The 22,999-nt window shown below is 50.8% G+C and overlaps 1 protein-coding gene across 1 annotated transcript; it reads left to right on the top strand.

Moving 5' to 3' along the window:
• Positions 1 to 469: 469 nt before the first annotated feature.
• Positions 470 to 22,933, top strand: EIF4EBP1 (eukaryotic translation initiation factor 4E binding protein 1). The gene is made up of 3 exons (XM_055416592.2): positions 470 to 655; positions 20,017 to 20,196; positions 22,467 to 22,933. The coding sequence occupies exons 1-3, from the start codon at positions 511 to 513 to the stop codon at positions 22,496 to 22,498; spliced, it is 357 nt and encodes a 118-aa protein (XP_055272567.1). The 5' UTR covers positions 470 to 510; the 3' UTR covers positions 22,499 to 22,933.
• The last annotated feature ends 66 nt before the right edge of the window (positions 22,934 to 22,999 follow it).

The raw sequence follows: 22,999 nt of genomic DNA, 5'->3' as shown, positions 1-22,999 counted from the left end.
CCGACCAACGCCCACCTTCTGGTCTGAGGAACTAGAACGCGGAACAGGGGCGGGCTGAAGGGGGCCTTCCGCTGAGGTCCCGGTGTTGAAAATAGCCAGGGTGGGCTAGGATCCCCGCACAGCCCGAGATGCGCCCCCGACCCAGCAGCAAGGCATTAACCGGGGCAAGCTCGTGACCACCACCCCCATTCGACCAGTCCCTGCCGGCGTGTCAACGGGGACCCGAAAGGACTAGGGGCGTGGCTGCGAGGGATCTGGAAGGCACTGGGGCCAGGCGCAGGCTCCGGCCACCCGGGAGCGGGTGCTTGCGCTGGGGGCGAGAAGCCAGCGCAGGGGGCGAGGAGCGCCGGAGTCCGCAGCCTCGGGGAAAGGTAGGCGGCGCGGCGGGAACTACAAATCCCAAGGGTCGTCTGCCCGAGAGGCGGAAGGGGCGGTCTCGGGCGGGGCGGAGCGAGGCCCGAGGGGCTCTAGGGCCACGCCCCGGCTGCGGGCTCAGCGCGCGGGGAGACCATGTCCGGAGGCAGCAGCTGCAGCCAGACCCCGAGCCGGGCCATCCCCACCACTCGGAGGGTGGTCCTCGCCGACGGCGTGCAGCTGCCCCCCGGGGACTACAGCACCACCCCCGGCGGCACGCTCTTCAGCACCACCCCCGGAGGTAGGCGCGGGCTCCGGGGAGGTGGCCCCCTGCGCCCCGGCTCTGGGTGCGGGCGGTGGGTAGTCTGGACTCGAGCGGGGAGTGCTCGGGAGCCGCCAGCTGGACGGGGCGACCGAGTTCCGGGGCGCGATGACTGGGAAGAACGGAACGGGGTATTAGGGAGGCAGTAAGAGTCCGGGAGGTGGCCGCAGGGAGAAAGCATGGGGGTGGCCTGCGATCGCCAGCCCTCGGGCGCGAACTCCAGTGCTGCGTCTGCCAATGCCAGGAGTTTCCTTCTTTCTGGAATAGACACCTGACTCCCGCGAACGTCGACAAACGCACGCACAAACGCACGCTTCCAAGACCGCCACACGCTGAGGTGTGCCGCCCCTTGTGGGTGTTGGGGGCGGTTCTGAGGCTGAATAGGGTGGGGTCGAGGTGGGCCACGCACCACGGAGAGGCAGGGCCAAGGGTTTTGTGGGATGGGATGTTGGGATCAACGACCCTCGCAGAACGCTTCTTCCTTCCCGAGGCCCCCCACCCCACCCGACCCCCAGCCCGGGCTTTGGGCGGAGGGTGCTCGCCTGCCCCTGCGACGCCTCGGCGGCACGGCGAGCAGATGGTTCTTCCAGGCGCGCGGCGGTTCTCCGCGCAGGGACCTGGGGCCGCGAGCCGCGCTATGCAGAAAAACACGTTCTTCTGTCCGGGGGGAGGGGAGGGAGGGAACCGTGTGACCTCCGGGAGCGTGGATGAGGAAGAGGAAGCTGAGCTGGCGCGGGTGGGGGCCCGCTTCGCGCTGCCCTCGGGAGCCTGGCATTCGCTCCCAGCTCCGGAGCCCGGGTGCTGATGAAACCTGCCCGAGCGTTTGCGTGATGAAATCCCCGGGCTCGCCGCTTGGCTCCCTCCCTCGCGCCGTCCTCACCCGCTCCTGCCCTTCTCCCCTTCCCTTTACGCCCTCTGCCTCTGCTGCTTCCCAAACTACTCGAGAAAAGCGCCGCACATTCTGGCGTCCCGGCTGAGACGCACGCGCTCAGGCGGGGCTGCCCGCCTCGTCGCCTGGCAGCGTCGGGGGCCACTTGCTGCTTTTCTCAGGCAGCTGTTCCACCCCCGGCGAGCACAGCCAGATCCAAGGCCCTGGTTTTGTTTGACTCAAAACGTACAGCGTGCAGAGCTGTTAGCCAGCTGAGTGGTTCCTGGACAGCGGGGGCCGCCTTTTTCTATGGGACGCGGCACCGAGGCCCCCAAACACGTGCCCACGGTCCCAGCTAACACCCGATTTCCCAAACTGAACAAGAAACAGCCGCCAAGCGCGGAGGGGAAAAAACGCTGCCGCGTCTATTAAAAATGATCCAAGGGAGAGTTCCCAGTGACTCTTCTTGTCTCTCTTGACTCAGATTCTCTTTCAATGCTGGACCTTATGTAGTCCCTGCTACTCCGCGTTTTCTGAGCTATGATGTGTCTCCTGGGACCTTTCTGGACAATTTTGGGGTCCTGTCCAGTGAACGTGTGAGCCACTGCTTTATCTGTTCAGGGTGGGCACTGACTCAGGCCTGAAGGCTTAGGTGGTCCTATTTTGCACCCTTGTTGCTAGATGGGGTGGATCAGCTTACAGCCGGGGGTGCTGTTTATGGAAAACTCTCTTCCACTTCTCCCTTTGCAGTGGTAAATTGCGGTTTGGGGCAGACATCAGTCAGTCTCTCTCCTTTTGAAGGTGTTCATTTGGGAGAGGGACAAGGGGCTTCTGCTTCAGTGTGACAGTTTCTGAGGCCAACTGGAAGGAAGCTAGTAGTGCCAGGAGCCTAGAAAGTGACCTGCCTAGTGACCAGCGGGGAGATGCAGCTCACAGGCCATAATAACCCGGAAAATCCAGGCTTGCCTCTGCACAACCAAGGCGTGGAGTCTTCCTCCAAAGCCCACTTTAACACAACCCTTTGCCTGGGTAGAGGGACTTAACCTAAGGAGTAAAGGTCATTCCTGGCCCCCTTCTGCTTCGGTCAAGAGTGCTGTTTCTCAGTCTTCTAGGGGGCACATGAGTTACCTGGGGACCACATCTGATTCTGTAGGTTAGGGGTAGGCCTCAGATTCCACATTTCTAACTAGCTCCCAGTGACTGGTATAAGGACTACTCTCCGAGCTCTCAGGAATTGGTGGAATGTGACTGCCCTCACCAGTTTCTCCTCTGCGGTCTGACAAAAAAAGTGATGCATCTATCCAGGTAAACTTCTCTTGAGGTTGGGTTTGGCATCTGTCTTTAGAGTCTGGAGAGCCAGGCTCTCGGCAGAGTCTGTGTGGTTGGGTAGTGTCAAAAGCTACGGGAGTAAAGTGTCCGCTGGTCACTCTTGCTGGGAATGGCTCTGCAGTGTGTCCTGGGGGAAAATAAGAGCAGATGACTTGAGCCATCTCCAATCCTCTGACTCCAGTTTGCTTTCCATACTCACTAACCCTACACAGGCTGAGCCACTGACCTGAAGAAGTTAGATGTCTGGAGAACTGAAGAGAAATTTACTTAAGAAAATTACTTAAGAGAGTGTCACTGATGAACACTCAAGTTTGTGGAATCTTATGGTTTTGTTTTTTCCAATTTTATTGAAGTATAGTGGATTGACAGTGTGTTCATTTCTGCTGTACAGCAAAATGATTCGGTTATAGATTCTTTTTCATATTCTTTTCCATTAGTGTTTTGTTTTTTTATCCCCTTTTTCGGCCGTGCCATGCTTCTTGCAGGATCTTAGTTTCCTGATGAGCGACTGAGCCTGTGCCCCTTTCCTTGGGAGTGTGGAGTCCTATCCACTGAACCACCAGGGAAGTCCCTTCGTTGGGGTTTATCACATTGAATATAGTTTCCTGTGCTATACAGGAGAACCTTGTTGTCTATCCATTCTGTATATAATAGTTTGAATCTGCTAATCCCAAACTCCCAACCCTTACCTTCCCCACCCCAACCCCTTTCCTTTGGCAGTGATTCTATTCTCTGTATCTGTGGAGTCTTAGAAGTCTTAAGTAACACCATAAACCACCAGAACCTTCGAGTGGGTCAGAACCCTTCATCCACCCTTCCCCCACCAACCTCTACATTCCCAGTTCCTTACTGGATGTTTGAAGCTACAGGAGTTGTTGCTTGGATGGTAGTCGTACCTAAGCCCTGGATCTGAATAAGGTTAATCAGGGGTAAGCAGCTAGGACTGCAGGTGTTACTGGCACCCTGTTTGGTTAGACAAACAAAGCCTGCGCCCAGGAAGCTTACCTTGGGGCAGCTCCCGGGTCTGGCCCTGGAACAGAGAGTGCCGGGAAGAGGGTAGGGTAGGCTGGGCACTGAAGCCGGAGCACGGCCAGTGTCCCCAGGCCTCAGTCACACTGCCTCTTTATTACAGGTCAAGAGAACTTGACATTGACATTAAGGCAAAGAGGGAACTATAATGGGCCTCTTTTTATACTGACCCGAGCTTCCTTTTAAAGCATTGAGAACATTCCATGCTATGTGCCCCATTAAAGACTGGCAGCGACCCTGGTGTAGAGCACCCATAGCCTTCCTGATCTTACGGCCATGGCACTGGAAGACAAAGTGTGACCTCGGGGGCTTCCATTGCAAGCTAGTAAGATGAACACACCCGAAATGGAAGTATAAGCATCAGCGTTGTATTTGAAGTAATTAGACAGACACTCACCCCACCCCTGAAAACTTACATGATATTAAATGAGACTTGCCCACTCCAAGTAGCCAGCGTGGTTGGCCTTATATTCTAACAATGTAAACACAGCTGTTGGATATGAATTGCCTTCAGACCTTACTTTTTTTTTCCCCCAATATCCTCGAGGGTGGCAGGGCCTCATTATTTGATAAAGGGGTTTGTTTGTTCTTTTCCTGAAAGAGCGAAAAAAGTCCTTCATTACCAAATTTGGAGAAAGGGCCAGCAGGATGGTGCCATGTTGACGGTCAGTATAAAGGAGCGAGGCATTTGCTTGTCAGGGTCTTTATGTGATGTCGAGTTAGGAAAAGGCAGCTTTATGGACACAAGGATTGCTTCCTGGGGTGAAATGAATGAAAAGTGTCTATTTGTGCACATAGATTCTTGCTTCCTGAGTGTTCAAAGGTATGAACATGTTACTTTCTCGTTTTACTGAGATCCATGCCGGTGTTCTTCCCTTTTTGTGATTCACAACAATGATTCACATGTTTTTGTTGACGTGTTTGTTCCCTAGATTAGACAGGAAGTTCTTTCAGATATGGCTTACTCATCTTTGTAGTGCGGCCAGCCACATCAGATGTCTAAAAGGTGAGGGGTGAAAAACTCCTGTGATGAGAATATTCTCAGGGTGACCTAGAGTCTCTACTACTAGGCCTGGGCCTGGGCTGGCTTCATAAGAATGTTTAAAGTTTCTTTTCTGTCCTCGTAGTTACAAGTGTAACTATTTATTTTGGAATGTCCCAGAAGCAGAAGCTAACTTTCCCTGAACTTTCCCACTTATCCCCCAGTATTATTCCAAGTTATTATGAAGCAGACTGTGGAAGGAAGTAACTTTTTATACTGAACTAGTCAGTGTTGTATGGCAAGCCACGCCAGTACTCTTGCCTAGAAAATCCCATGGCTGGAGGAGCCTGGTAGGCTGCAGTCCGTGGGGTCGCTATGGGTCGGGCACGACTGAGCGACTTCACTTTCCCTTTTCACTTTCACACATTGGAGAAGGAAATGGCCACCCACTCCAGTGTTCTTGCCTGGAGAATCCCAGGGACGGGGGAGCCTGGTGGGCTTCTGTCTATGGGGTCACACAGAGTCGCACACGACTGAAGTGACTTAGCAGCAGCAGCAGCAGTCAGTGTTGGGGCCTAGGTCTCAGGCAATGGGATTCATGGTCTTCATTTACTTGTTTGCGTCCAGTATTGCTGACTCAGAAGAAACAGGTGACATTTGCCCAGGCCATTTGGATGCTTAGGATATGGGCCTTGTAATCCAATGCCTATGTCCATGAGGGTTCACAGGGAGAGCTCAGATACTAGACCCAGAGATCTAGTCTTGATGAGAAGGGTTGTATCAGCTAGCTACTGCTGTGTAACAAGCAATCTCCAAACCTAGTAACTTCAACCACCACAATATCATTCTGTTATTTCTCTTCATTCTTTGGGTAAATTGGGGATTTTTTGATCATCTTGCCTGAGCCCACTCGTCTGGCTGCATACAGTTGGCTATTGGATTGCCCTGGGCTGGAAGTTTCAAGGTGGCCTTAGCCACCTGTCTCGGTATTGCTGGGGCCAGCTGGAAGGTTGGGCTCTCTCTCTGTCCTCATGGCCTCATACCATTCAGAACATGAGTTATTTACATGGCAGCTTCCAAGGCCTCTTAAGGCCTTTATTCAGAAGTCACAGTATGTCACTTACCCAGTATTCTGTCTGTCAGAGTAAGCCGCAAGGCTAGCTCAGATTCAAGGAGAAGGGAAATGACTCCTTGAATGAGAGAAGCTGTGTGTAAACAGGGATAGGAGGATTTATGTGGGCCATGCTTTGAGAAGATATTCAACAAGGGTCAAGCCTCAGAGAACAGTCCTTTGAGGGGATTTAACTGCCCGTCCTGCTGAGTGGCCAACAGAGCCAGGGCCAGATGTTGATGTTCAGTCGCTCAGTCATGTCCGACTCTGTGACTGCAGTATGCCAGGACTTCCATGTCCTTCACCATCTCCTGGAGTTTGCTCAAACTCATGTCCATTCAGTCAGTGATGCCATCCAACCATCGTGTCCTCTGTCATCCCCTTTTCCTCCTACCTTCAGTCTTTCCCAGCATCAGGGTCTTTACCAATGAGTCAGCGCTTCCCATCAGGTGGCCAAAGTATTGGAGCTTCAGCTTCAGCATCAGTCCTTCCAATGAATATTCAGGATTGAATTCCTTTAGGATTGACTGGTTTGTCCAAGGGTCTCTCAAGAGTCTTCTCCAATACCACAGTACAAAATCATCAATTCTTTGGTGCTCAGCCTTCTTTATAGTCTCAACTCTCACATCCATACATGACTACTGGAAAAACCATAACTTTGACTAGACGGATGTTTGTTGGCAAAGTAACGTCTCTGCTTTTTAATATGCTGTCTAGGTTGGTCATAGCTTTCCTTCCAAGGAGTAAGCGTCTTTTAATTTCATGGCTGCAATCACCATCTGCAGTGATTTTGGAGCCCAAGAAAATAAAGTATCTCACTGTTTGCATTGTTTCCCCATCTATTTGCTGTGAAGTGATGGGACTGGATGCCATGATCTTCGTTTTTGGAATGTTGAGTTTTAAGCCAGCTTTTTCACTCTCCTCTTTCACCTTCATCAAGAGGCGCTTTAGTTCCTCTTCACTTTCTGCCATTAAGGGTGGTGTCATCTGCATATCTGAGGTTATTGATATTTCTCCCGGCAATCTTGATTCCAGCTTGTGCTTTATCCAGCCAGGTGTATGAGACAGGAATCACGAGCCTGTGTGTTTATTGACTATTGGTTTAAGAACAGAGGATGCTTTCCTGAAAACATTGAGTCATGGATCCCATGTCCTGCTTTCAAGCCCTTCTATTCAGCTCCACAAAGCAAAACACACAGGTGGACATGGTGCCAGGGCTCTGGGCCATATATTCACTTGGTGTCACGCATACTCTTACTAACTGCCACCCAGCCTACCTCCTGTTTCCCCTTCAAATGGCCAGGCTTCAGGTACTGGCCCCCTCTGCCCAGCACTTGCATTCGAACATCCTTGATTTTCTGGAGTACTGGCAAGAGTCAGGTGTCTGAGCCCAGGGGTCCCCAGGTGAGTGGGAGGGAGACTACTGCTGGTGTGGGCAGGACCACACTCAGCACACGCACAGTGAAGTGGCGGCTGCAGAACTGGGTCTCTTGCCTTACGGAGTGTGAATGGGTTTCTCTCTTTCTGAACAAAAGGGGACAGTGGGCCTGTGCGGATTTGCTAGGTCTCCTGTAACCAAATCCACAGACCGGGTCGTTTAAACGACGGAAATTTATATCCTTCTTGGTCTGGAAGCCCAAGATCCAAGTGTGGACAGGTTGGTTTCTGCCGAGGGCTCCTCCGTGGCTTGCAGAGGCTGCCTCCTGCTGCCCCTTTTTGAGGTGGTTGGTGGTTGTGGTCCTTCGGTGGACTGGTCTCTCACAAGGACGCCAGCGCATTGTTTTAGGGCTCCACCCTAACGGCCTCCTTTTCACATAATAGCCTGGTTAAGAGACCTTATCTCCAAATACAGTTAGGTACTAGGAGTTGGGGCTTCATCATGTGAATTTGGGGGCGTGCCATTCACAAAGAAACAGGACTCCTTCACTTCCCAGCAGCATGGGGGCTGGTGTATTTCAGAAGGGCTCTCACTGTTGGTAGTCAATTTCGGGGGCAGACTTACCTGGCTGTGCCAGGTGCACAGGGAGACGGGAGGAACTTGGCCAGCCTTCGAAGAAGTCATTCCGCTGTTCTGTCCTGTCTCTGGAGAAACTTTGTGCCTTCTGCTTCATTTTCAAATCAGCCTGCCTGTTCCCTCGTGGGACCTGAAGGAAGGGCCATTTGCCACTGGCTCATGATCCCTTTGGTATTCCAGGGCCTTCATAAGACCCCTATTTTTTTTTTTTTAATATTTATTTTTCTGGTTGTGGCAGGTCTTGGTTGCGAGATCTCGTTCTCTGACCAGGGATGGAACCCGGGTTCCTTGCATTGGGAGCCCGGAGTCTTAGCCTCTGGACCATCAGGGAAGTCTGAAGATTGTAGGGGTCTTGGTTCTCCCCGCAGAGCTGGCAGGGTGGGAGGGGAAGGGCAGTCTTGGAGTGAGGGAGCTCTGCTTCTTTACCAAACTACTCCCCTGCCCCCCCACCTCGGCCAGTCAGCTGTGCTTGCCAAGCAGACCGTCCTGCAAGAAACAGCCGGGCACTGCTGCTGAGCTGAGTGTACGCTCATTGCAATGGGTTTCTCCCGGGCACCTGGCCCGTGTCCCAGCACAGGCGTTCAGCCCTCTGCCTGACCCTGTTATGAAATGCTCTCCCACCCCTGGAAGGGGAACAGCAGTTCTAGGAATTCCGTGCTTGTACTCTTGCCGGGCCTGACGTCCTCGGCCCCTGGGAGGTGCGTTCCTGCCAGCGGAGGCCGGGGAAGAAAGGGGGACCAGCGTCTCAACTTACAGGAGCCCCATCCAGCTGCCTCTGGGCCCCCGGGGCTGGACCGCGGGGAGATGGAGGAGGAATGCAGGCGGCCTCCCTCCCAGGGAACATCCTGTCCTCAAACAGGCAGAAGAGGAGGCAGAAGTCTGAAGACCCTGGTGGCTTCCCCTTGGCCAGTGCCGGTTGGCATGGGGGCCCGGGCTGCCTGGCTCATTGTAAACAGAGGCTGGTCTTTAGGGTGGGAGGTGAGACAGGCTGGGTCTATCTTGGGATGGCTGCAAGGGGCCGGCCTTTCTGAACCTCAGTTTCTTGCCTGTGAATTCAGAATAAGGCGTCTCCCTTGTGGGGGTCCATGGAGACCTAGGAGGTCAGGCTGTGGCAGGCAGGGCTCACATGGTGCTGTGATCTTCACAACCTGAGACTCCTGTGAGGCTCAGGTCTTATTCTCAGCGAGTGAAGAAATGGGACTCGGAGGTAAGGGCTGGTGTAATGTCGCATCCTATTTTGAGCCCAGAACTGCTGCCTCCTGTCCCCAAACTAGTTGCACCACTTTCAACTTAAAAGCACTTGCCCACAAGGGGATCCTAAAAATAAATGGTTGGTATCAGAGCTGGAACACACTCGAGAGATTATCTCTAAAGCCTGGCCTAGGGTTGGGGCTTTAAAAATAGTTTGAATGAGCCCAGAACAAGCCCTTGTTTACAGGCGAGGAAACCAGACCCCGGGGCATGTATGCCTTGCTTTATATGTTCAAGCAAGCTGTCCTCACCCCCAAAGCGTGCCTGAAGAAAAAATACAGTTCTTGCATTTGGTGCATACCTGGAGTGTAAAGTCCCAGATGACACTGGTTACCGAACATGCCACAGCTTAAGGTGGTGCTTGAAGCCTGTTTCTTTGTGGACCAAAACAGGAGGGAGAATGCCCTTACCCTCCCCCCCAACCCCACCCCCTTCTCTCCAAGTCTCTTTTCAGGGTTCTTACCTCCCCTCCGGTTTATCCCAGCTTTTTTTTTTTTTTTACCTCCATATAACTGAAGTCACACTGGTCGTGGCAATACCGAGGACTTGCTTGTTTAGGGCTGACTTTGTGTGGGCCACGGTGCTGACCCACGCGGCAACCCTGGGAAGCTTGAATTGCCATCATCACCATCACCTCCATTCTTCAGGGGAAGAGATCGCGGCATGAGGACTGCTCTGGTGGGCCAGTGGTCAAGAATTTCCAGTGAAGGGGATGCAGCAGCTTCGAACCGTGGTTGGGAAACTAAGACCCCACACTTCAAGGGGCAGCTAAGCTCACATGCACAAGTATTGAGCCCTCATGCCTCACCTAAGACCTGACGCAGCCAATAAATAAAGAAAAGAGAAAGAAAAGAAATCGGGGCACAGAAACACAGAGCAATAATGCCCAGAGCGGAAAGAACCAACAAGCGGATGAGCTGGGTTTCTAACCACTCGGCTGTAATAAGAACAGCAGGCATTCACACCCCGCGCCCCATCATGTTGTCCCCACTCTACCCCATCCTCTAGCTGGGAACTCTGGCAGCCAGCTGGACTCAGGGTGATGCATTTACATGGGCTTCCAGTGAGGAGACAGCCTCAGCTATTCTCTACATGTAGTTAGAGACGTACCCTTGAACTCAGAACCCAGTAGGATCTCAGCTACACAAATGGTTGGAAGGGTTGGGGGCAAGGTTCACCTCTCTTCTGCCCCCGCCCTGTGGGAGGCAGGTTCTCCATTCCCTGGCTCTACACCTGTAGTCCCCGCCGTCTGGATCATCCAAGGACCACCCCCGACTCTGGGTCAGTGCAGAATTGGGGTGACAAGGATGCTTCCATGGCTCGGGTTAAGAGTCAGGGGGCTTGGATTCCCTGTTGCCCGTGGTACACACGGGGTAGACCTCTCCCTGCCCCTCTGTGGCCCCCATCTATGTCTCTAGACTCCACACACTTGTTTCCAGGTCTTTCTCCGACTAAGTGTGTTTCTGAGATCGAGGGGCTGTTCCTGTATCTAATGGTCCCTTGCATCTGTCACACCTGGCTTGCTGTGGTCCAGAGGGGTTCAGTGAGGGAATATATGACCCAGCACCCCTACGCTCAGGGCATGTGATTGAGCAAAGGTTGGCAGTTGTGTGGGTGGGAGTTAATGTTTGTCCCGATCCTTGAATACAGTTCCTGGAGTTACAGTCTAGCGTGGACGGGGCTGGTACACACAGCCTGGAGATGCTAGAAGGGTGAGCTCACCACTTTCTCCAGCCCAGCAGAGAGCCTTCAGGACATGGGGAATCTGCCTCATTCCAACCACTGCAGTTTTAACTTGACTTAACTAGGAAAGGAGATTATGACCTTATATCCTTATTTATTTGTTAGTTTACTCTCCCTGTATCTTTATTACATGTCGAAGAGTCAGACATGACTCAGCAACTAACACACAGATCCTTGTATTTTTTTATTTTAAAAATATTCAGTGTAAAAGGTGTATTCCTTGCTTTAATCCTTATCTTACCCCCAGAGATAAGTAAATAAAAATTACAGTTTTGTGGGGTTTTTTTTGTGTGTGTGGCCAGTGTGGTGGTAGTTTAGTCATTCATTCGTGTCCAACTCATTGTGACCCCATGGACTGCAGCCTGCCATGCTCCTCTGTCCGTGGAATTTTCCAGGCAAGAATACTGGAGTGGGTTGCTATTTCCTTCTCCAGGAGATCTTCCCAACCCAGGGATCAAACCCAGGTTTCCTGCATTGCAGGCGGGTTCTTTGCCAACTGAGCCACAAAGGAAGCCCAGACAGTGTACACTTTATTTCAAGTAGTACCTGCACAGCATTGCATTGTAGGTCTGATCCATAGTTTATTTAACCTGTCCCTTAGTTCTTTTTTTTTAAAGTGAAAGTTGTGTGTGTATGTAGACACACGCGCATACACGCACGTGCACGCACACTCAGTCATGTCTGACTTTTTGTGACCCCATGGACTGCAGCCTGCAAGGCCTCCCTTTCCTTCACCATCTCCCGGAGCTTGCTCAAACTCATGTCCGTTGAGTCGGTGATGCCGTCTAACTATCTCGTTCTCTGTCATCCCCTTCTCTACCTGCCTTCAATCTTTCCCAAAATCAGGGTCTTTTCCAATGAGTCAGTTCTTTGCATCAGGTGGTCAAAGTTTTGCAGCTTCAGCATCAGTCCTTCCAATGAATACTCAGGATTGATTTCTTTTAGGATAGACTGGTTTGATGTCCTTGCAGTCCAAGGGACTCTTAAGAGTCTTCTCCAGATGCAGAATCTCTATACAGTCCACAAAAACAAGACTTGAAACTGACTGTGGCTCAGATCATGAACTCCTTATTGCAAAATTCAGGCTTAAATTGAAGCAGGGAAAGCCATTAGGCCATTCAGGTATAACCTAAGTCAAATCACTTATGATTATACAGTGGAGGTGACAAACAGATTCAAGGGATTAGACAGGGTTCCTGAAGAAATATGAACAGAGATTTGTAACATTATACAGTGTAAAACATACTGATCGAATATTTTTTATAGATCATACTACATTTAAAGTTATTACAAAATAATAGCTATGGTTTCCCAATGTTGTGCAATATATCCTTATAGGGCTTGTTTATTTTATACATAGTAATTCACACCTCTTAATCCTCTACCGCTGCCTCACCCCCTTCCCTCTGCTCATTGGTAACCACAGGTTTGTTCTCTGTTATCTGTGAGTCTGTTTCTGTGCTGTTATATTCATTTGTTTGTTTTATTTTTAGATTCCACAGGTAAGCAATTACAGAATATTTGTCTTTCTCTCTGATTTGTTTCACTAAGCATAATACCTCCCAGGTCTATCCACATTGTTGCAAATGGCAGTGTTCATTCTTTTTTACGACTGAGTAGTATTCCATTGTGTATATGTATTTCACATTTTCTTTATCCATTCATCTGTTGGTGGACACAGGTTGCTTCTATATTATGTATTTATTGTTTTTAATACTGTGATTCTTTTTGAGCCATGTAGATTTTAGTGATAGCATTTCCATTTTTTTACAACTTTTCTTTTTTTTTTTTAAAGTAGAATTACTAATTTCTTTAGTTTAAAATGTGCTTAGTACCCAAATCCTGAAATCATGGAACTCTGCTCAACAGTCTTGTTCTGCCACTAAGACGTGTCCGAATCTTTTCTACCCTATTTGCCCAAGTTCATATCCATTGAATGAGTGATGCTATCCAACCATTTCATCCTCTGCCGCCCTTTTTCTTCAATAGTCTGTAATAGTCTCAATATTCTGCAATAACCTAAATGGGAAAAGAATTTGAAAAAGAAGAGACACACGTGAATCACTTTGCTGTACACCTGAAACTAATACAGCGTGTTAATTGAATCGAAAAGAACAATTTTGAAAGGAAAAGTGTAACTATAAAAAAATAAAATGTGCTTAGTTTTCATTCAGGTAAGGCTTCCCACACCCGCCAGCCCCTCTGAAGTGCCTCTCAGTATGGTTTCACAGTCAGACCTCTGCATATCTCCATACACTTTCCCTCTTTTCTGAGCAGTTTGGCAACTCTGGACCTGCCACACAGCTGCGGGCATGGGATTCCCAGGAGCCTCTGGTCTTTCTCTGATTTTATAGACTCCATCCTCCTGGCACTTTCTGCAGATGGCTCTGTTCTCCTTCTATTTGGTTGCGTTTGGCTGGGTATAAAACTAGGTCAGGATGACTTTTGCCCCAGGATAGTGAAGGCATTTGACCCACTGTCTTCAGGCTTCCTGTGTAACTGTTGAAAAATCTGATACATTCTTACTCCCAATCCTCAGTGGGCACCTGTTGTCTTTCAACCCTTTCTGGAAGATTTCATGATTTACAATGACTCTTAAGCTGTGGTTTTTTAATTCATTGCACTGGATAGTCAAGTAGTCTTTCAAGACTCATCTCTCTCAATTCAGCAAAAGTATCTTTTCTTTTTTTTTTTGTATTTAATTAATTCTTTTGATCTTTTAAGTAATTCTTTTGATCAAGTTCTCTTGTCTCTTTCTTGATTTCCTTTTATTCAGGATTTGGGTACTGTCTCTAACTGGTTATCTTTTTGTCTTCTGCTCCCTTTATTATTTAAGAGTGAGGAGTTGCTCAAGAGCTGGCCAGAAGCCCCTTGTCTGTCCCAGAGATTATACACTCAATCTAGTTTTTTTCATGTGAGATAAGCCCCTCCCAAAATCTGTCTCTGTAGGTCTTTATCTTTGCTCTTTATTCTGAAGCAGAGGAGCGCAAAGGGTTTGAGGCCACCATTTAGGAGGTCAGCTTATTTTGCCTGCCTGGCCTCCTCCTGGGTGACAGACGGATGGCACCTGTCCCTGTTCTCAGCCCCTAGCCCCCTTTTTTTGATGCCTCTAGTTCCCCAAACTTCCAGGGTTCGACCCCGCTTGCTTGCTGTTACAACCTCAACTGCCACCTTCCTACCTTTAGCTGTCCCCCTTTTCCTCCGTTAGAACCATGCCTGGGACTTCCCTGGTGGTCCAGTGATTAAGACTCTATGCTTCCACTGCAGGGGGCCTGGGTTCCATCCCCTGTTTGGGGAACTAAGATCCCACATGCCACAGAGGGAGGCCCCCCTCAAAAAAAAGGAAAGGGGAAGAGTCATTCCTGCATTCACTTTCTGTCTTCATATATCGTGATAGGGAGAAGAGTCAGAGCCCCATTGGCATCCAGGTGGGCACAGGCGCTTCTGTTTCTAGTTCTCATTGTTTTGTATGACTTGTGAGAGAAGCAGGAGGAAGAACCATCTTCTTTCTGCCTCCTGGAAGCTGCCATATCCTCAAAAGCTCTCATTTATAGACACCTTGTGGAGGGGGCCTGTTTTCCCTTGCACGGAGAGGAAGTGGGTCCTCAGCTAAAGAGTGTTAATAGGGGGCCACCTGGTGTGACACCCACGCGCCCCAGAGGACCACAGCAGACCAGCACCCCCAGCTGCCACTGTTGAGCCTCACAGGGTCCTCAGCATCCCCACTGGTCTCCACTTCCCATCCCCGTGTGCAGACCAGGTCCCAGCTCCAGGACTGCGCTGCAGCCTCATCAGCCAGGGGTTCCTATTTTCGACAATACGGGACTGTGTGTGTTTTGTTAAGTTTGCCTCATCTGGGGGAGGCTTAGGGAATTTCCAGATCACTGGCCCCGGAGGTGGATCCCATGAAGGCTTAGGAGAAGAAAGAGTTAAAAAGCCAAAGCAGTTCCATCTCCAGCTCCTATTCCTCACAGGCCCCAAATTAGCCAGTCAGTGGTGACTTTGTGGTCTTATCCCAGGCTTGGAGCCTTGTCAGCTGACTTTCTGGACACCACTGTATACCACTTTGTCTACCCCACACACCCACCCTGCCCCTATGGCTGAATCACTCTGATGGTGGGTTTCTTTTTTTTTTTTAATATATGTTATTTATTGGGCTGTGCTGGGTCTTCGTTGTGGCATGCAGGACCTTTCAGTTGCAGCATATGGGATCTAGTTCCCTGAGCAGGGATCGAACCCCGGCCCCCTGCGCTCAGAGTGCAGTCTTAGTCACTGGACCACCAGGGAAGTCCAGGGGTGGGTGTTTAAGGTGCCACCCCTACCGGCATTTAGATTATGGATTTTATTAGCTCAAGTGAAGATTTTTATTTTTAAATAATTGCCCTAGCCATAGGATGGAGGGTGCTGAGGCTATTTCTTTTTCTCTTTTAAGTACAATTACTGATTTTTAAAATACTGGGGGCCAATTCAGTGTATGTACCCCAAAGAATTGAAAGGAGAATATCAAGATATTTGCACACTATGTTCCTAGCAGCATGATTCACAATAACCAAAAGGTGGATGTAACCTGAATGTCTGTGGGTAAACAAAATTGGTATATCCATACAATGGAGTATTGTTTAGTCACTAAGTTATGTCCAGCTCCTTGTGACCCCATGGACTGTAGCCCGCCAGGCTCCTCTGTCCATGGGATTTCCCAGGCAAGAATACTGTAGTGGGTTGCCATTTCCTTCTCTAGGGGATCTTCTCTACCCAGGGACTGAACTCGAGTCTCCTGCATTTCAGGCAGATTCTTTACCACTGAGCCACCAGGGAAGCCCAAGGTGGAATATTATTCAGCTTTAAATGGAAGGAAATTCCCCCGTAGAGTCCAACCATGTAGATGAACCTGGAGGACATTATGCTAAGTGAAACAAGCCAATTGCAAGAAGACAAATACTGTAAGATTCCACTTACATGAGGTACCTAGAGCAGTCCAGGCTTCACTGGTGGCTCAGATGGTAAAGAATCTGCCTGCAGTGCAGGAGACCCAGGTTCCATCTCTGGGTCGGGAGGATCCCCTGGAGAAGGAAACGGCAACCCACTCCAGTATATCTTGCCCGGAGAATTCCATGGACAGAAGAGCCTGGCGAGCTACAGTCCATGGGGTCGCAAAGAGTTGGACACAACCGAGTGACTAACACACAACAGGGCAGTCCAACTCAGACAGAAGCAGAGTGGTGGCTGGCCCCGGCTGGGGGAGGGGGAATTGTTTCCTGGATGGAGTTTTAGTTTGGCAGGATGAAAACAGGCCCGGAGATGAGTTGTATGATAATGTGGATGTACTTAAACAACTCAGCTATACATTTAAGATTACTTCAGATGCTAAGTTTTATGTTATTTCTGTTTTACCACACTTGTTAAAAAAGCAAACAACAAAACCACTGGGGGCTCGTGACCTTTAAAGAACCTCAGAAGCTGCTGACCTCCAAGTTCTTTTTTGAGACAATTGAATCTCCAGCTCTGATGGGGTCAGTCATTCAACTCCGTGGTGAACAAACAAACAAAAAAAACCCAAGGTGGTATTAGGAGTTCGGGATCAGTCGATACAAATATGTATACATAAAATAGATAAACAGGGAATTCCCTGCAGGTCCAGTGGTTAGGACTCTGTGCTTTCGCTGCTGAGGGCCAGTGTTCCATCCTTGATTAGGGAACTTAGATCCCACAAGCTGTGCATTGCAGCCAACATAAACAGACAGAAGTCCAAAATAGCACAAGGAGCGATTTTCAATAACCTGTAATAAACCATAATGGGAAAAAATGTGACGCATATGACATATATTAAGAAATACATATATTACCGAATCACTCTGCTGGACACCAGAAACTAACACAGTATGGTAAGTCAACTATACTTCAATAAAAATAAATAAAATTTTTTAAAATGCCAAGGTGGCGCGTGGGAAGGAGATAAGGGGGTAGGGTGCGCAGGCCGTGGTGACTAAGAAACAGAGAAAAATGGGCCCATCTCTGAAGCCAGGACGCCCTCCCTTCAGAGAGGGCACTGCTGCTCTCCATCTGGAGCCCACTGGGCGTGTCGGGACATAGCCCTTCATATTACAGGTGAGGAAACTGCCCTTACAGGGGAGGCCCAAATCGGGGAGGGCCAGGCACATAGGAGGAGGGCACAGGGCCACCCAGCTGGTTGGTAAAAGTGATAGTCTTGGTCGAGTTGGACTCTTTGCCACTCCATGGACTGTACCCCATCAGGCTCCATTGTCTGTGGGATTCTCCAGGCAAGAATGCTGGAGTAGATTGCCATTTCCTTCTCCAGGGGACCTTCCCGACCCAGGGATCGAACTCGGGTCTCCTGCACTGCAGGCAGATTCTTTACCATCTGAGCCACCAGAGAGGGCTGGTTGGTAGCAGGGCCTCAAATACAGCCCCAGGTCTGTGTCCTTTGCTGTCCACCCCTCCCCCTTAGAAACGTGAGCTCTGAACTGTAGTCTTCCTGGTGATGAGGGGCAGGGCTGCCAACCTCAGCATTATTTGCCCCAGACCAGGAGAGCAAGCCCGGGTGGCCGCCTGGCCCAGGCCAAGGTCAGACCAGGCCACCACGAGCAAGGAGGCAAAGTTCATCCTTGGGTCTCTCTCACCAAGCCCTGCTCTTCAGCATCCCGGGTCCTCCTCAGCACTGGGAGCCCAGTCTTAACTCACATCAGAGCTCAGAGATGCAAGCCCGTCCCTCTCCTGTCTCCGGGGTTAGTAGACAGGCAGTGCTCAACGTCAAGAAGCGAATGTCAGCTGTTCAAATGTCGCTCAGCAGAGCCCTTAAGTGAGGGACATATTTCAGAGCTATTGATGAGGATGGGCATTCCTGGAGTCCTTGCGTCCTGGTTTCTAAACTGAGGCCATTCACCATCCACCTATAGTGGATGTATTTGTAACTGATGTACGTATAGTTGATTGTGTTAGTTTCAGGTATTTCAGTTCAGTCGCTCAGTCGTGTCCGACTCTTTGCGACCCCATGGATTGCAGCATGCCAGGCCTCCCTGTCCCTCACCAACTCCTGGAGTTTACTCAAACTCATGTCCATTGAGTCGGTGATGCCATCCAACCATCTCATCCTCTGTCATCCCCTTCTCCTCCCACTTTCAATCTTTTCCCAGCATCAGGGTCTTTTCCAATGAGTCAGTTCTTCACATCAGGTAGCCAAAATATTGGAGTTTCAGCTTCAGCATCAGTCCTTCCAATGAATATTCAGGACTGAATATAAGTTTCAAGTATACTGCAGAGTAATTCAATTATACATATGTATAAATCTATTGCTTTTCAGATTCTCAATCCTCTGGAGGAGGAAATGGCAACCCACTCCAGTATTCTTGCCTGGAAAATCATTCTTGCTACAACAGTTCACGGGGTCGTAAGAGTCGGAAAGGACTTAGCGACTGAACAACAACAGTAGGTTATTGTAAGACATTGAGTATGGCTCTTCCTGTACAGTAGGTCCTGGCTGGTTATCTGTTTTATATATAGCGGTGTTTATGTGTCAATCCCAAACTCCTCATCATCCCTCCCCCTCTTCTGCAGTCTTTATCATTCTTTGCATTCTACTTGTACGTATATTTAATATTTATCTTTGTTTTATCACCTCTCCTTTAAAATTTATTGTTTTTTATTTTTTTTGGCTGAGCCCCGTAGCTTGTGGGATCTTTCGTTCCCCTACCGGGGATTGAACCCACACCCCCTGGGGAGCGAAAGCTCAGAGACCTAACCACTGGACTGCCAGGGAATTCCCTAGCTTTCATTATGTAGATTATATCTTATGTGATATATAACATGTACCATTACCATATTCAATTACATCCTGTTGTATATATTAAAAGGAAGTTTGCTATCACAGCTCTATATGGAAAACCAGAGTCACTTGCCATAAATAGAAGTAGCTATAAAAAGAACATCATGACAAGACAGTTTTAGATTCTAGCTAGATGCCTCTGCCTGTTGAAGGCTGAGCCTGGGGCCTGCTCCTTGTGGAGAAGGGAGCCACTAGTGAATGTCCTGGAGGTGTTATGTTACTAGGACCACAGTGGGGCTGCAGAGATGATCAGGATTTAGACAGGGGCCCAACGGGAGTCACCTTCTCACTCTTCACTGTTATTTGTGAATCAGCAGGCCTCCTCCCTGGCTCCTGTGCTTGAGAACACACTCCTTTTTTATAAGGAATCTCTCAGGCAGCTGCCCTCATAGGAAGGCTCCTGGGAGACTTAATGTCAGTGAATAACTCTATAAGACGTGGTCCCTCACCCTGGGGTGACACTTGAGAAAGGAGAGTGACACTTGGGGAATGGAGGGCAGACTGAGGAGAAACCCTGAAGTCGGGTGACACACGAACAGAGGATGGGAAACTGGACGCTGGGTGGAGCGGGGGCGTCTCTGGGGAGGTGGACTAAGTTAAGAGAGCCGTGGTGGGGCTGGGGGTGCTCCGTGTCACTCTTTTCCACAAAGTCCAGACAGGAGGAGTTCTCATATTTAACTGGTGGGGAGTGGTTGGCAGTGGGTGTGGAAATCACTTCCTTTTCTCTTTGCTCCTTTGTCAAATGGAGTTAAAAGATGCTGGATATTCCCCAAGGGTGTGTAAGGACAGAATTGAAAAACGCATAAAACCAATTTGGGGACTTCTCTGGGGATCCTGTGGTTAAGACTCCACCTTCCAATGCAGGGGGCAGGAGTGAATTCCATCCTTGGTCAGGGTCAGGGAATTAACCACATGCCACTGGTAGGGTGCAGCCAAAAATTCAAAAAAAAAAACAACACACGAGGCTTTCTCCGTGGAGCACCTGCTGACCCCTGGGAGATGGGGCGGTTCAGCAACAGCAGAGGCCCAGGCTGCAGGAGGCAGTGAGTGAGCCTCACACCTCCGCCCGGGCTTTTGCAGGAAAGCCTGCCGCCTCTGCTATAGCGGGGACTCGGGGAAAAAGCTGACCAGGGGCTTCTCTGTGGCTTTATCTGTGTCCCCACCCCCTTGCAGGTACCAGGATCATCTATGACCGGAAGTTCCTGATGGAGTGTCGGAACTCACCTGTGACCAAGACGCCCCCGCGGGACCTGCCCACCATTCCTGGGGTCACTAGCCCTACAGGCGATGAGCCCCCCACGGAAGCCAGCCAGAATCATCTGCGCAGCAGCCCCGAGGACAAGCCGGCAGGCGGTGAGTGGCTGGGATCGGCTGGGCTCTCCCTCCAGGAAGCGGAAGAGCGGGCGTAGGGGTGGATGTTCCAGGGAGCACGGTGATGCTCCTGCCCCTTGGAGCAGTCCAGAGGGCGAGGGAAGGGTCTGGGTACAGCACTTTGATCAGAACCCACTTTCCCCAGGAAAGGGGCCCAGGAAGCCCAGGCAAGGCCATTCAGCCTCATCAGACAGATAGTGTCATTAGCCGGGAGCTTGTTTGAAAGGAGATGGCATCCGGGCGGCCGCTTTGATAAGCCATTGGATAACCTTTATACAGTTGTCCCTGAAGCATTTCTGTGTGTCTGCAGCAACTTGGAACACACCCAGGATGTTTTTGTGCAGGAAGCTGCTTATCAAAAACACAACGTCCTCGCCCTCTAGGAAATTACACGTCTGCAGGATCAGAAAGGCATCAGGGACGTCAGGTGTCCTAGTGGCTGAAGGCCGTGGAAACAGTGTAACCAGCTGTTTCTGCAGTGGACAAGGAGAGGCCGGGTCCTTCCTCTCCCCCATCCCCCCATCAATCAGAGCAGCCACCCCCACAGAGGTGCTTGAATACCATCTCTGAGCGTCAGGGACCTGCTGGCTGGAGCATCTGAGCTCTTACTATGGAGGAGGGAGCATAAGCACTGGCAGAGCCTGGAAACCGCTGACCCTTCCCCGGAAGGCAGCAACCGAGCCCAGACAGGAAGCAGCTGGGCCCTCAAGCTTGGCTGGCCCTGCTGACAGTCTGGAACCCGGCTCCCTGGAGCCTGCAGGCTGTGGTTCATCAGGACATCAGGAGCCCCACCTCCCAGAGTGGGCAGCACTTGGAGAGCCATGGACAAAAGAGAGGTGGACACAGACCCACAGAGCCCAGCAGGAAGGACGGCCCAGGCAGCGAGGTTCCCTGCCCTGTGATAAGTGATGGACAGGGCTTGCCTGGTGGCTCAGTGTAGAGAACCTGCCTGCCAACGCAGGACACACGGGTTTGATCTGTGGCTGGGCAGGATCCCACATGCCTCAGAATAAGTAAGCCCGTGCACCCCCAACTAGGGAGCCTGTGCTCTAGAGCCCAGGAACTGCAACTAATTCCCCCACGTGCTTCAGCTCCTGAAGCCTGTGTGTGCAGAGCCGTAACAAGAGAAGCCACAGCAATGAAAAGCCTGAGCCCTGCAACTAGAGAGGAGCTCCTGCTGGCCACAACTAGAAAAAGCACGAGCAGCAACACAGACCCAGCACAGCCGAAAATAAAGAAATTATTATTTTTTAAAAGGATAGACAGAAAGATGGACAGAGTCTTATGGTTGATCCTCCACTCCTCTTTTGCCTTAAACCAAAGACTGGCAGTTGCGGATGGAGGCTGTCAACACAACAATGGCTCGGTCACCGCAACCTGAAGGCTGTCCACCGCCTGCACTTGCATACCCTCGCCCCTCCCGGCCTCTCGAGCTGCTCTGGCCCACAACAAAGGCTCTGACCCCACCGTGGCAGCCTCATAGTCTGCACGGTTGTTGGGATGGGGTAGGCTGAAGGAGGAGGCACGTGGTTTTCCATGTTGCTTCACTAGATATAAGAAGCCAAGTCTCCTGCCCTTGGACACGCATATTTGTGTCAAGATAGCCAGAAGTCAAGGGCGATTGTTCCCCCGTGGGGGTCAGAGCAGGCCTTCTGCCCTACAGAACCTTGGAGCAGCCTTGGCCAGGAGGTCAGGCACAAGGCAGTTCCATTAAAAAGGAAAACAACCTGCCACTGCGTGGATTACTTGGAAATTTTAATGGTGAGAGTTGGGCGAGGGCAGCGAGCAACTGAATTCCCCAAATAGCTGCCGTATCGCAGGGTTAGGCTCTTCTCTGGGGAATCGGGTGTAGGCAGAGGAGGTTACGGTACCATGTCCTAACCTAGAAGCTGGGACACGTGCTCAGAAAGGTTTTATGTTTTAAGGAGTATGTGTCTGTGAAATTGTATTCATTTCAAATCACAAGGAGCCATTCACTCTTCTTAAAGAAAATACAAGTGATCCAGAACACAGGGCTGTCAGCTATCCGGTGGGGAGACGTGGTCTCTGCTCTGGGATCGGGGGAGCGAGCACAGCTGGACGTGTGTCTCAGGAATTCCTGGGCCTGCTGTCTGTCCGCTGTCCTTGGCAGCATGCCCCTGGGCCCTGCTCTCCCTGTTGGAACGACAGAACGGGAAACAACACCTCCTTCTGGCCTCTAGAAGGTTCATGTGCCCATGGCTCACCTGGTCTTCTGCCCCTTCTCTCCCCAGGTGAAGAGTCACAGTTTGAGATGGACATTTAAAGGGCCAGCCATCGGAGCGAGCCATGCCTCCGGGCCCCAGCGGCCCCTCTTGGGAGAAGTCACACCAACCAGGCCTTACGCAAGCGACCATCCTGGGCAGGCGGTGGGCATGGGGCCAGCCACCCCAGCCCCCTGCTCCCTCACTCAGGGCCTCTGCTCCCCCTTCTTCTTCGTGGACACCAGCACGTACCTCTGTGTGCCTCCAACCCTGCAGGAACTAGCGCCCGGAGGGCAGTGACCTCGGGCGCATCCCGCAGCCCAGGGCCGGCAAGTGTATGCGCAGGAGGCCTTCTGAATGGTCCTCCGGCTCTCCCGGCCCCCTCCTCTGGGGGAGCACCCACCCCCCTCCTCCTTAGATTGGTGTGTGGGGAAAGCTCCCCACCCCCTCCCTTCCCGAGAAAGGAAATAAAAGCCACCTTCACCCTAGGGCCAAGAGTTGGCCCCTGTCTGAGCTCTTTTCAACTCTGTGTGGATGGCTAACGCTTCTCAGGCACTTCCTGT

This window comes from Moschus berezovskii, chromosome 26 (genome assembly GCF_049115385.1).
Source record: "Moschus berezovskii isolate FMDL1 chromosome 26, NW_MosBer_1.0, whole genome shotgun sequence".
NCBI lineage: Eukaryota > Metazoa > Chordata > Mammalia > Artiodactyla > Moschidae > Moschus > Moschus berezovskii.
This window is presented reverse-complemented; position numbering and strand designations above follow the sequence as displayed.

Bases quoted from the DNA above. Each gene is read 5' to 3' on its own strand.
- EIF4EBP1 (XM_055416592.2), top strand. From the start codon at position 511: ATGTCCGGAGGCAGCAGCTGCAGCCAGACCCCGAGCCGGGCCATCCCC. The intron at 656-20,016 runs GTAGGCGCGGGC...ACCCCCTTGCAG, and splicing joins CTTCAGCACCACCCCCGGAG to GTACCAGGATCATCTATGAC. The intron at 20,197-22,466 runs GTGAGTGGCTGG...TTCTCTCCCCAG, and splicing joins CGAGGACAAGCCGGCAGGCG to GTGAAGAGTCACAGTTTGAG.